This window comes from Dermacentor andersoni, chromosome 2, assembly GCF_023375885.2.
Source record: "Dermacentor andersoni chromosome 2, qqDerAnde1_hic_scaffold, whole genome shotgun sequence".
In the NCBI taxonomy this organism is placed as follows: domain Eukaryota; kingdom Metazoa; phylum Arthropoda; class Arachnida; order Ixodida; family Ixodidae; genus Dermacentor; species Dermacentor andersoni.
Window position 1 is genome coordinate 86,947,431 of NC_092815.1, and position 12,330 is coordinate 86,959,760.

General features: G+C 49.7%; 1 protein-coding gene across 8 annotated transcripts in view; it reads right to left on the bottom strand.

Moving 5' to 3' along the window:
* The window catches only part of SNF4Agamma (SNF4/AMP-activated protein kinase gamma subunit), a 398,387-nt gene that overhangs the window by 124,075 nt on the left and 261,982 nt on the right, over positions 1 to 12,330 (bottom strand). Inside the window, exon 1 of one of the 8 annotated variants that reach the window (XM_050188575.3) lies at positions 1,118 to 1,757. The exons of the other annotated variants lie outside the window; for them this stretch is intronic. Within the exon in view, the coding sequence (XP_050044532.1) occupies positions 1,118 to 1,547 (430 nt within the window). The 5' untranslated portion in view covers positions 1,548 to 1,757. Of the gene's footprint in view, positions 1 to 1,117; positions 1,758 to 12,330 lie in introns of those variants that run through there. 8 annotated transcript variants of the gene reach the window in all.

Genomic DNA, 12,330 nt, shown 5'->3' on the forward strand with positions numbered 1-12,330 from the left:
GCATATAATTATCACACGGAGAAATACACTTCGAGAAAATTAAATGCGAAGAAGGATTAACGGATGAAGCTGCCCCGTGAGATAAGCCTCTGCTTGTGTGTACGTATATAGCTCGACAGGTGCTCGACAAACGGCAGCGTAATGCGTGACAGAATAAACGACGCACGCTTTAAAGGTCGCGAGATCGAAAACAGCGCACACCTCGGCACGGCGCCATTTACGCCGGTACGGTACAGTTTACTAGAATAGCACGCGAGCAACGAGGACAACTCAGGGTCTTCAAGAAACGTCTTGGCAAGCCGGTGCGGAATAGCATCACAGTTCGTGCTCGAGTCGCACGAAAAAAAAAAAAAAAAATCAGGAATGCTGAAAGCTCGCGGACCCCCGTCAAGGGGTGCGTATATATACGCATCAGAGTAACTGCAAGACCTGAGGGAAACACTTCGGCGAGATCAGCACACATTTTTCATAATTACGTGCGACAGGCCACATACATAGAACTACAACGTCCCGTTCGTAGTAGGATCGAAATATGTATACCACCAGAAGTGTTTCACCGGAGGCTATACTACGGACTTTCTGAAGGAAGTGTATATTAAGCGGGGACGTACACGTGCTTCAGATTTGATATCTGCTAGAATGCGACGTAGCCGCGCAACGAAAGGCAATCCGCAGTGCGAACCGAAGACAGCGAGAGCTATACTGTCAAGCTTCGAGGCGTTTCTGTGTCGGTGTTTAAACGAACTGCTGCCGGCGCCGGCGGGGCGACTACGCGCGACTATCCCGGAGGCACGGAAACGAGTGCATCGTTTCGGACGGCATCGCACACCGCAGGCGTGCAGTCAAGGAGCGCGCGATGACATGCATCACCGCGAGAAGACGCATCTGCGGGTTCGCGCGCGGCACCGCGGCTCAGCGCACAGGAAGCGACGCACACATACCAAGATGTGAGCGCAGCGACCATCAGTGACGCCACAGAATTCGCTGCACGACACCAATGAAAAAAAAAAAAAAAGAAAACCTGTGCCGCACAGAGGACCACTAATAGCGCACCGCGGACATTGAACTCCGGCACCGACGAAGTTGCGGCATGAGCCGCGGCTGCGGCAGCACCGACCTGGGCCCGGGTCCGGTCGCAGCTGTCCCGCGAAGGACGACGTGTTGCGACGCTTGAGCTGGAAGCGCAGTCCGCGGGCGAACGACGAGGCCGAGTGCGCACCCTTGCCGTGCTCCGCGTGATGCGACGACGGCTGCGGCTTCTGCTGCTGCGCCGGCTGGCGCGACCGGTCCGCGTGCTGGGCGGCTTGCGGCGGCGGGGACTTGAGCGACCTGGTGGGCGACTTGGAGGGAGACTTGTGGCGGAACAGCGCCGCGCCGGCGTCCGTAGCGTGCAGCGTGAGCCGGCTGAACGGCGAGCGCGCCTTGACCGACCGCGGAGGCACCGATGGCGCCGGCCCGGTGCCCCCGGCGTCGGCTGCGGCCGCTGGCGCGGGGGGCGGCTCCTCGAGCGTGGGCGGGAGCCGGCCTTCCTTGGCCAGGGTCCGCATGGCTCTGCGCTCGGGTCGCAACGTGGTGCGCACTCAGCGTGGCTCCGAGCCACTTGCGACGGTGGCGCGAGCCTTCGGGAAGCCCGCGAGGGACGCCGACCACATGGCAGGCGCGCGCGCACACACACACGGGGCCGGCGTGTGTTGACGCTGAGTCCGACGGCGGCGTCGGCGCGCGCAGCCCCGCGACACGCAGCACCGACCGAGGCGCGAACGCACACTGCGGTGCGGAGAAGCCCGGCGCCGCCGACGCCCCGAGCGCCGTCCGCGGAGCGACCCCACAAACTCCGCGCGGTCGGCAGAAAAGAGAAGGAACAATGCGGAGGAAGGGTGCACCGCTTCGCTCTCGTCGGCGCTGCTTCTCGCCGCTCGGCAACTTTTTTGCTTGGCTGCTCGCCCGCCCAGTTTCCACAATTGCTTTCTTCGTGCCGAAGAACGGAGACCATCGTAATGCACCGCGATTCGTGCGAGCCGTGTCGCGGTTTCGCGTCGGCATGAAGATTGAAAGAGCAGCTAATGATAATTAACACGATCTTTTGTCCCACAGCTGCATTATGCAAATAAGGGACGCCGCCGCGGAGTGCTTTGGATTAGTGATGTTCACGTGGGTACGCCGAGATGACGGCAAACGAGCGTCCTTTCTCTCATCGCGCCCCTACGGGCGAGATGAAGTTCCACTTCTCTCGGGGATGTAACACTGTCTTCCTATGGACTGGAACCGAGGCGTGGCCCATTGAACGAGAAAGCCGGCCGCAAAACCAATGCTTTAGCTGGTGTTTGGTGACGAGCTAATAAATAGCAGGTTGATCCTCGATGTAGATACCTGTCGGTTGAAGCAGGCCAAAGGCGCTAGTGAATGCGGGGTTTGAAATTGAGTCTTCAGAGCAAACTTGCTCGATCGAGTTTCAAACTTCGTGTAAAAATCACATTTTGGTTTGCGCGCTTTAGCGCGGGAGGGACTTTCTTTCTCTCTTCTTTTTTTTTTTTTTTATTGAGACACCTTCTTGCAGTTCCTTGAGCTGCCGACTTTGTTGAGTTCCGCGATAGCGGTTTTCGCTCAACCTGTGGTGGCGCATCGCGAGAAATTTTCCCTTACGAGATAATTAAGAAAACGATCCGAAGTGAGGAAGTGGAACGTGTGCGAGACTTTTAAACAAGTATCTTATAGCGTCCGTCCGTCCGTCCGTCCATTACAATGTCAAATTAAACGCACCACGCAAATAGGTATCACCAACGCTTTTGTTGTGCTCTACTCTCAGGTGGTAGTTTTCAGTGACCGGACGCTACACAGTAGAGTTCTTAATTATTTCTTCTCAGAGTCTTTGGTCTTTCCACAGGTGACATCAAAGACAATTGTGCAAGTAAAGTTACACGTTGACTTCAGTTAGGCCCCAAATTGTCAAACCTTTACAAAAAATTTATCGCCTTTTGCCCTTTATTAAAAAAAAAAAGACCAGTGCCTTCCAAAAGGACCCACCTCCGTCCAGTCAAGCCAAACTTTGTTCATCTCTTTCGTTTGCAGTAAGCACGCTAACAATGCAGAACCGCTGCGATCTCTCATGAAAATCGTTCTTTTAATATATATCATACATCAGGCGGCGAAGACATTACGATAGCTGCAATCGAAGCAATGCAAACACATCACGTATCCAATTTCCGGACGCATATTCCGCTTCAACTCAGTGTCGCGTATGAAAAAAGAAAAAGCACATGCGGACGCTGTGCCAGAAATGTACCTGTTTCAATTCTTGGCAGAGTGCCGCAGTATACGCATACGACACTGCTGCTCCAGAACGCAGATTCCGCTGCCACTTTATGCAGCCCATCAAGAGGATGAGGAAGAACAAAAACGGATGCAAAAGCGCCTCCTCGGTGGGCCACGGCCGCCGGGCGACGTAAAGATCTTTCGGGAGCAGCCGGTGCTCATCTTCTGATTCGTTTCCAAGACCGTGGCTCAGCGAGATGCGACTTGGGCTGATTGTTGCGGCGTTTCTGGGAGCGGAACAAGTAGAGCGCACAGACACAGAACGCAGTAAGGGGCCACATACGCAGCGCTGCGTATGTGTCCCCTTACTATGTCCGTCGCCGTGTAGCTCAAATGATCGAGCGTCTACAGGCATATGACGCGGGAGATGCAGGTTCGGCTCGATCAGGCATTTGGTTCTCTTTCATATCATTTTTTGCCCTTTTATTGCGATAGCAACTATATGGAGACCGCCAGCAAATTTTTGCCGTCGCCGTCACGTTGCATATATATTTAGGTATATGCCTGCACATTCTTTATCTGTGCCGTATATGCAAAGTAGCTGTTACAAAATTCAACCGCCAATGTTGCTCAGACAAGGTATTGCCTTCTTGCAGCGCGCAAATAACAAAAGGAATTGGACATTTCATTCAAAACGCGCGTCTTGTATCTTTCAAAAATTTCCGCCGGTCCCTTCCTGTGAAAGTGGTTGGTCAGCGAAGCTGCAGATATGTTGCGCCTAATGTAGGGCAACTTGTCAAGGAGTGATCCCATGCTGCGCGCCCATTACGCACATCGCTCTTCACTCATATACGACACAAACACACGTTTAAATGCAGCTTACGAAACCCTTATTTTTGTTACTTTGAAATTACTGCTATGACTGCTTTGGGGTCACTATGATAAACACACATGTTTTCCATTCTTATTTGAGAAATGTCTTTTGATCAAAGCTTGTGGGGTCCTCGGGGGCCTCACCCGTTCTCTTCGGCCAATGGAATGACAACACAAAAGTGCAACAATCAAAAGGGCATTTGTTGCGCCTTTCATACAATATTGCCTGCAAGCCTGCTTGCTATCCACAGAACATGCCGATGGGCGCGCGACAAATTTAGGAAGTCCGATTCACCACGACTGGGTATCGAGCGAATTGTTCGCCCCATGCTGGACATCAACGCCTGGTCGTTCGTGTGTACGGTCATGCGAACGGTGGCGTGTTCGAACGATCGTGGTCGTCCGTTCTGGTGTCCTGCTCCTAGGCCTCGCGAGGCGGTCTCGCAGAAACATGGATCAGCGCACGCGCAGAACGTCCGCGCCGCTTGCCGATTCCGAGCCAAAGAGGAACAGTCTTCGCGCCGAAGTAACCTCGCGTTAGGTGGCGTGAGCAGCGGACCACTCTCGGCATCTCTCGCAATATGTTGCAACCACACCGACCGCCGCCAGCGCTTATCTATGAGGAGAAGCCGGATTATATGGGTGTCACACGGCGCACTTTTAATCGCGATCAAGCCCGATCCGGATCGACTTCCTCGGTCGCGATTGGGTCCTTTGCGCAAAGTGCGCGAGGGAGCCAATCGCGCTCGAAAATTTCACGATCCGGATTGAGCTTGATCGCGATCAAGAGTGGTCGTGTGACAGCCGTATTACAGGAGACGCGAGAGACATGCGGGGAAAAGAACATCACGGGACGCGTGTGAGTCGAGCATCCCCACAATTTAAATCGATGCATGACCCGTGTACGGTAGTTGGTTGAATCCGATCGTTGAAGTAACCGAGGCCAAAGTCTTCCACGAAGTGGGTGAACCACTGCTTCGTTTCCGGTTTTGAGATGTCTACGTTAAGGTCTCCGACGACTAATTACCTCAAATGCATGACAGTTTTAAATGAGGCTGGAATTATGGCTCTATCGTGCAACATTAATGCTCATTCTGCTCACGGTCCAGATGGCATATCGAATCATATCTTGAAGAGTTGTTCCCACAGTAGTGCTCCTATTTTGGTTGAATCATTTACCAAGTCAATAAATTCTCAAACATTACCTAGTGACTGCAAAATGCGAATTTAAAAGCGGCTGTCGTGATTTGGTAAGCAATTATGGACCGTTGCCTTTGATAACTGTTGGCTGTGAAACACTGGAACATGTTATTTACTCCGGTCTTAGCAAGGAAGCACCTTCATGACCATGGTTTTTTTTTCTTTTTCATCCCGACCCAGCATGGATTTCGCATAGAATTATCCTGTACCACTCAACTTATTGAATTCATAAATGACGTTGCACTCAGCTTTAACAATAATACACAAATATGTGCTGCTTTCATTGATTTTCGAAAGGAATCGGACGTAGTCCCGCATAACTTACTCTTATACAAACTGTCATTTCTAGGTCTTCTCGATTTTCCTTACGGTTGGCTTAAAAATTATTTGCACAAACGGCAGTAAAAAGTGGTTCTGAACGGTGGGATGTCGCGAAAGGTTAGTGTTTTATCAGGTGTGCCTCAAGGGTCAGTCCTTGGGCCACTGCTATTCCTCATTTTTATCAATGATTTATGTGAAGGCGTCGTTTCGAATGTCAGACTGTATGCGGGTGATTGCATTGCATACCATCCTGTGTCATGTGCCGAAGATACGAGTGTGTTGCAGTTTGAGCTCGAAAAAAGTTGTTCTTGGTGTGCCAAATGGAAGATGGATTTGGACATAGTAATATAGGTTCAATCTACGAACAAAAAGAAAAAAAGGTGTCTAGTTCATAACTTTTTAAATAACGTTTTAGTTTAATGCATTCACGAATTCAAATACGTGGGCGTCACTTTAACCGCGAGATCGGACTCGACATCACACATCGACATAACAAGCGCTAAAGCGTGTCGCCTTTCACACCTTTTCAAGAGAAACTTCAAGTATGCGCCCAAAGCTTTGAAGGAAACTGTATCTTACAAAGTCGGAGTTAGAATACGCATGCGCAGAGAGGGGCCCCTTCACAAATGTTCTTGAAGATAAGTTAGAGCGTGTTCAGAAAAGGGCTGCAAGATTCGTCACGGGCATCTACGACTACAAAATAAGAGGTTCGCAAATCAGGAAAAATTCGTGGTGGAAGTTGCTGTCCACACGCAGAAAAACAATCAGGTTAAAGCTTTTACACAGCATTAACTGCGGTAGCCCAGGAATTGAAGAGAACATGCATTTAAAACAACCTCATTATCAGTCTAAGAGACGCGAAAATTCCAAGAATATAAGGTCCTAGCAAAGTCGTATAAGTTTATTTAAGTTTTCATTCTTTCCGCGAAAAATAGCAGAATGTTTATTTGCTCCCGGATGAGATAGCGTTAGCACCCAATCGTTCATCTGTCACAAAGAACTTTACGTGAATCTGTTTTAAATAATACTCCCAGCGAACTGTTTTATGCATTATATAACAAATATTATAATGGGATGTTTTATGCTTGGCAATGGGTTTGCTGTCTGCCTAATTAATGACGATGATTGTATTTTTGGTACTACAACTGATTAGATGCTGTTTTTCGCGAAGTTCTATTTTAGACCTTCGTAATTAACTCCCCTACGATAATGCCCAACTTGGGCGCTGAAGGCATTTGCAACAAACAAACAAACAAACAAACAAACAAACAAACAAACAAACAAACAAACAAACAAACAAACGAACACAGGCGAGGGATGGGCGGCAACGTACGTTGATCAACGCGGAAGTGCGCTTGCCTCGTCATCAATCATGTGGTTTGACGGCTGTCTTTATTTGCGCGTCTCGTATTGGAACGAAAGCTGTGCTGTATGTTCGCTTCACGCCTCTGAGTTACAGGGGTATGAGCCATTGCTCTTGGCACTGCACTGCCGCCGGGGATCGGCCCACCTGGGTTTTCTGTCAACGTGACAGACACGAAAAAATGCCAGTACCCTAGCCACGGACAGCATTGCTGTAACATTCTCAGCCTATTAAAAAGTGCAAAACTATGTGTTGTTGCTCACGATCTGAAAGTCACGCAATTTCATCGGTGCAGCCTTTTTTCGCGGGCAGCGGAAGTATATATATATATATATATATATATATATATGTATCTCGAGCTTTCGGTTCTGCCAAATCTTCCTGCTCCTTGCTGTGATTTCGCACTGCGCTTGTGACAGCGGAGATTCCTCTGCGACTGACTGAGTATTATTTTTCTTCTCTCCTTGTCTGTTCTTCCCTTTTCTCCTCCCCAAGTGTAGGGTAGCCAAACGGGCACGTCGCTGGTTAACCTCCCTACCCTTCCCTATTCATCCCCCTCTCCCTCTCTCTCTCTCGCGGCTCTGGTTCCGTTTCGAAAATTGTCTCGGCGGATCCAATACATTAGGAGCTCGATCCAGACAGAGGCTAAGCTTATTTTTTCGCGAACGTCTCAGAGGCGAAAGCAAAACCTACAGTCGGCGCCCGACTTGATTGTCAGCGGGGTGCCCGTTAATTCAGCAAGGTTATCTCGCCACAGCAAAACGGATGACCACAGAAGAAAGAAACGAAAGAAGAAAAAAACATTGCTGGTTCGTGGCACAGGCTCTCCCTTATTTCTTATCCTCTGCAGTATCTGATCAGCGTAATGGCGTCTTATGTCGAAAGGGTGCAAACAGAAAAAGCGCGTGAATATAATCAGACAGAGCCGACGGTCGCGCGTATGCGGCGGTATATTGCACCTCCCGGTTTCGACATCTTCGTCGCGGGCGGTGCAGACGCTTTGTTGTAGTGGCTGCAAAGCGAAGATGGAAATGTCGATTTGATTTCTCCGTGTCGCAACGAGCCGGCACGGCCATAGCAACGCTGATGCGGCGACCAAATCGCTGGGAGACCCCTTTTTTCTGGCGCAGTGCCAGAGGTATACAACACTGTCTGTTACCATGGGCGCAGGAGCATATGCACTGCGTAACGGAACAGCGCGTCGTGAAGGCTTGTGAACGCGGGACCCTGCATGAGGAGAAGCTCTGCGAAAGCGCCCAAGATGTGTTCCAGCTCTGCTTCTAACTTTGGCGGATATGCCGCTCTTGTTATGCAACGACCCCTTTTGAACTGAAAGACATCCACGATATACGCGTCACGGGCTTTTATATAGCCCCGAAGCTTATCAAACGGGCGAAGAATTCTGCGGTATAAGTGAGTCAGCGCCTCGCTGCTGAACACTTTGAGTGTTTTCGAAGTGAAAGTTTATTTGAAATCAGTACATAATTAATAAAAGAAGACACTTACCAGAAGAAAAAAAAACGCATTAGCAACACGATGATAGCAGGATTTATATAGTACTACGTAACACAAAGAAAGTTCATCGTATAAGAAAAAAGAACGAAAGGAAAGAAACATTTCCAGCCACCTATTTAAATAAAATGGCAATCTAGCGGATTATTCGGTCGCCATAATGCCTTTGTAATATGCTCCACCTGTGGCGCCGGTTTACATCCACACTGCGGGCGCTGAGTTGTTAGCGTAAAAAAAATGAAAGAAAAAAAAGAAGTGACCAGGACGTTAATGCAAAGGACTGCGAGAGTACTGAGTATTCGCTAGTATATGCAAGCCCTTGACCAAAAGTACCCGGAGACGGGATATTGCGACACAAAACCGAGTCTCTAGGCAACTACGACGGAAAACTCGAAACTAACGAATGCACTGCGACGCTTGTCATACCAAGCCTGAACATCACTGTCCAGTTTCAGCTTACATGCCAAAGCACAGAAGAAATTCAGTATCTTCTTTTTTTCATTCTCCAAATGGTCTAAAGGGCTGTACGATCGCGTTTAATTTGTATTTTTTTTTTTGCCCTCCGATTTTTCGTTTTCTGATCATCGCTGCCATTTCTCCAGAGCAAAAAGCAAACAGCAACAATTTCCCCCAGTTAAATCCAATTCAATTTTTCATTTTTTTTTATTTACCAGAAGATATCTTGGCTGGACTCCTGGGCTAAAAGCTGCAAGAAAACAGCTTGACGGGGCTCAGGAGCCTGCCTTGCCCTCATTACGGCCCTTGCTTGTTTCTTTCTTTCTTTCTTTCTTTTCCTTTCTTTCTTTCTTTCTTTCTTTCTGTGCTCGTGGCGGCGTGGAAATATTTCATTAGAGAGGAATTTGAGCGGCTCTTCCAAATCGGAACACCGCCGACATCTAAGCGGCTGGAAATCGATGCAGCTATTTCCGTGCACAGCGCGGCATGTTGGACCCCACCTAAAGTCGCGGGTTTCTAGAGAAGCTTTATCAGGCTTAGGTAGCTGCTTCATCCAAGCATGCAAAAGAAAAGCACGGCTGGCACCTTGAGTTAAGTTTCTACTAAAGGGTCTTTCTCCCCTTCATTAACAGTAACTCATCTGCAGACTAAATGTTCTTCCCGAATTCCTTGTCTCGTTCGCTGACGCTATAACACACACACACACACACACACACACACACACACACACACACACACACACACACACACACACACACACACACACACACACACACACACACACACACACACACACACACACACTTCCTACGAGCTATAATTTTTCGAAATAACGTCTTTGACAACCCTATTTGACAACCCCCCAGCTAAAAACGCAGACTATAGCACAAGCGGCAGAACCAATCAATTAGTAGCGCGCATTTAAAGCCTAAGACGACTCCTGGCCTGTTATAAGCAACCACTTTCATAATAATGCTATGCTGACGAGCCGTAGGCCACGAGGACCTCAAACACCTCATTGACACAGTAACGCTTTTCATGAAGTGTGCGCGGTCTGTCGGCAGATGATGCGCTTCGTCGAATAATCATTCCTCGTTGTACGACTAAGAGCAAATAAACTGAGGAAATGTGCCAGACGAAGGAGACGAAACTGGAGTGGCGCAATCGAAAGGCACGAAAAAATACGCGACAAACATATGATAAACGCTGCCAAACCTGAACATATACGAACCCGGCGAATGAACGCTTGACGAAACAGCCGTGTTCAGCAGTTTTCAAAGAGCGCCAGAAAACGAAAACGAAAACGAAATCGAATCGCGAGGCTCGAGCCCTCGCACCCAGGAGCACCCGCCGCTGGGAGCAGCAAGCGTGCGCCTGAGCAATGCAATGAAAGACACGCACATCAGCCGCGCGACGACAGGCCGCTCGGGCTTCCGACTGCGCGCAGCAATCCCGCTCGCCGCCAACGTGCGCTTCAGAAAGCTGGCGCCACCGCGCGAGCGTCCAGACAACTTCGCCTCGCGTAACGCCAGCGCGAACGCCAAGAACCGGAAGCGGTGCGCCGAAACTGCCAGCACCCTGCGCAGATGGCGCGGAGCGCCCAGAATCAATAGGTTGACTACACGCACGCGCGTGACTCCAACGGACCAGGTACACGCTCTTTTGAAATCAAGATGCAAGCTCGCCCTGCACAAAACTACACCAGGGCGTTCAACCTACAGCTTACATTGGCGAAACGGAACCATTTCCGCAGATTTTTCATACCACAACCCCCCTCAACAGCGGGAGAATCGCTTCCGCAGCTGCGGTTGCGCATGCGTCGGCTCAAATAACTGAAGACAGAAGCTGTATGTTCTGGCCTTGTAGAGGTCTCCGTGGCAAGCAATCCACGAGTGGTCACATTTGACAGCTCTTCCGATCTGGCTCCAAGTGGCAGATACTCGTACGCTCCGTAGGCTAGGATATTTACTGTTTTCTTCCAGCCCCTATAGTGTTATCTGCAAGGCGGTTCATGTAAAGATAAAATTGCTCCTCGCTCTTACCGCAATGAAGCAAATTGAAGATGTAGTGCAGAGAAGATAAGCAGCATTAACAGATCTACCAGGCCAGAGACCTGATCGGCTTGATTGCCGCTTCCTAAGCGTGTTAAATATCGATACTCTGCAGTGCAATGGATAGCGCAAGAAAGCTGCATCCCCCTTCAACAGTCCTCAAGGTCGCCGGGCCGCCGCTATAGGGACAATATATAAATGCCACAACGAGATCTAATAAAGCGCGGCCGAGTACGGACGTTACAATGCTGGTGTAATCCATTTATCGTCTAGTTGGGGGGGTGAGCGGTTGCAACAGCGCTCGGCGCTTCCCGTTCATCTCTAGAACACGTGTGCGCGTGCATGAATGCACGCGCTCGGGCATGCGCGACAAGCAGCCCAGATCCGGTGAAAGGCTTACTACGCATGGCTGCCCCAGAGATGAAAACAGACCAGGCAGGTACAAACGAGGGACGTGACTTGCCGTTTGCATGTGCGAGGCCGTTTAGAGTCTCTTTGAGGCTCGCGTACTATAACCAGCCTTCACTCACTCAAAGCCCCATCCTAGCACAATTTGGTGACAGGAAATATTCTGCGAAGGGCACTATGAACTGTAAAATAATTTAGACCCCTACAGGGACACTAAAGGCACATATTAATTCAAGCTAAAGTGATAGATTAGCGCTCGATAATCTCTAAGGCGTCAATATTATCGCGAACAGAGCCTTAATAAACGAGAAATTGAAGTAAATACAGGACATGATTAGAGACTCCTCAGGAATATTCATGTACTTTCAAGCCCGATTACAAGCCCGATGACGAAAGCACTGTCACTAGTACTCAACAACTCGTTGCAACAAACATCCTTGTATAGTATTATAAGGCGAAATAAAATGCTACTTGTACAGCTGTGTTTCTTTTATAGAAAAAAAAAATCTCATTGAGGTTACCCTTGACAACGACGCGGGCGGTCGAAAGGTTTCGTTTTCGCTCGACTCTGCCCCGCCCCTTGGCCCCGCCCACGCTTTCTCGTTTCAGTCGTTTCGTTATCGCATAGTGCTGCGCTAGTTTTGCTGGCTCGCGAAACTCGGACAAACTGCAAGTAGCGGAGAATTAGAGAATTCAACTTCCATGCGATGTCGCGGGATGCCCGAACGGTCCGCGCTACTTAACGGAAAAGAAGCTGCAGCGGTGAATCCGCCGCTCTGTCGTGGCTCGGTACCGCCGTCTGTCTGGTGCGGTTTTACTCACCGACGGCACCCCACCGACGGCAGCAAAGGGTGGTGATGGCGTACGCAACGTCACCACTCCCCCGTTTGGTTG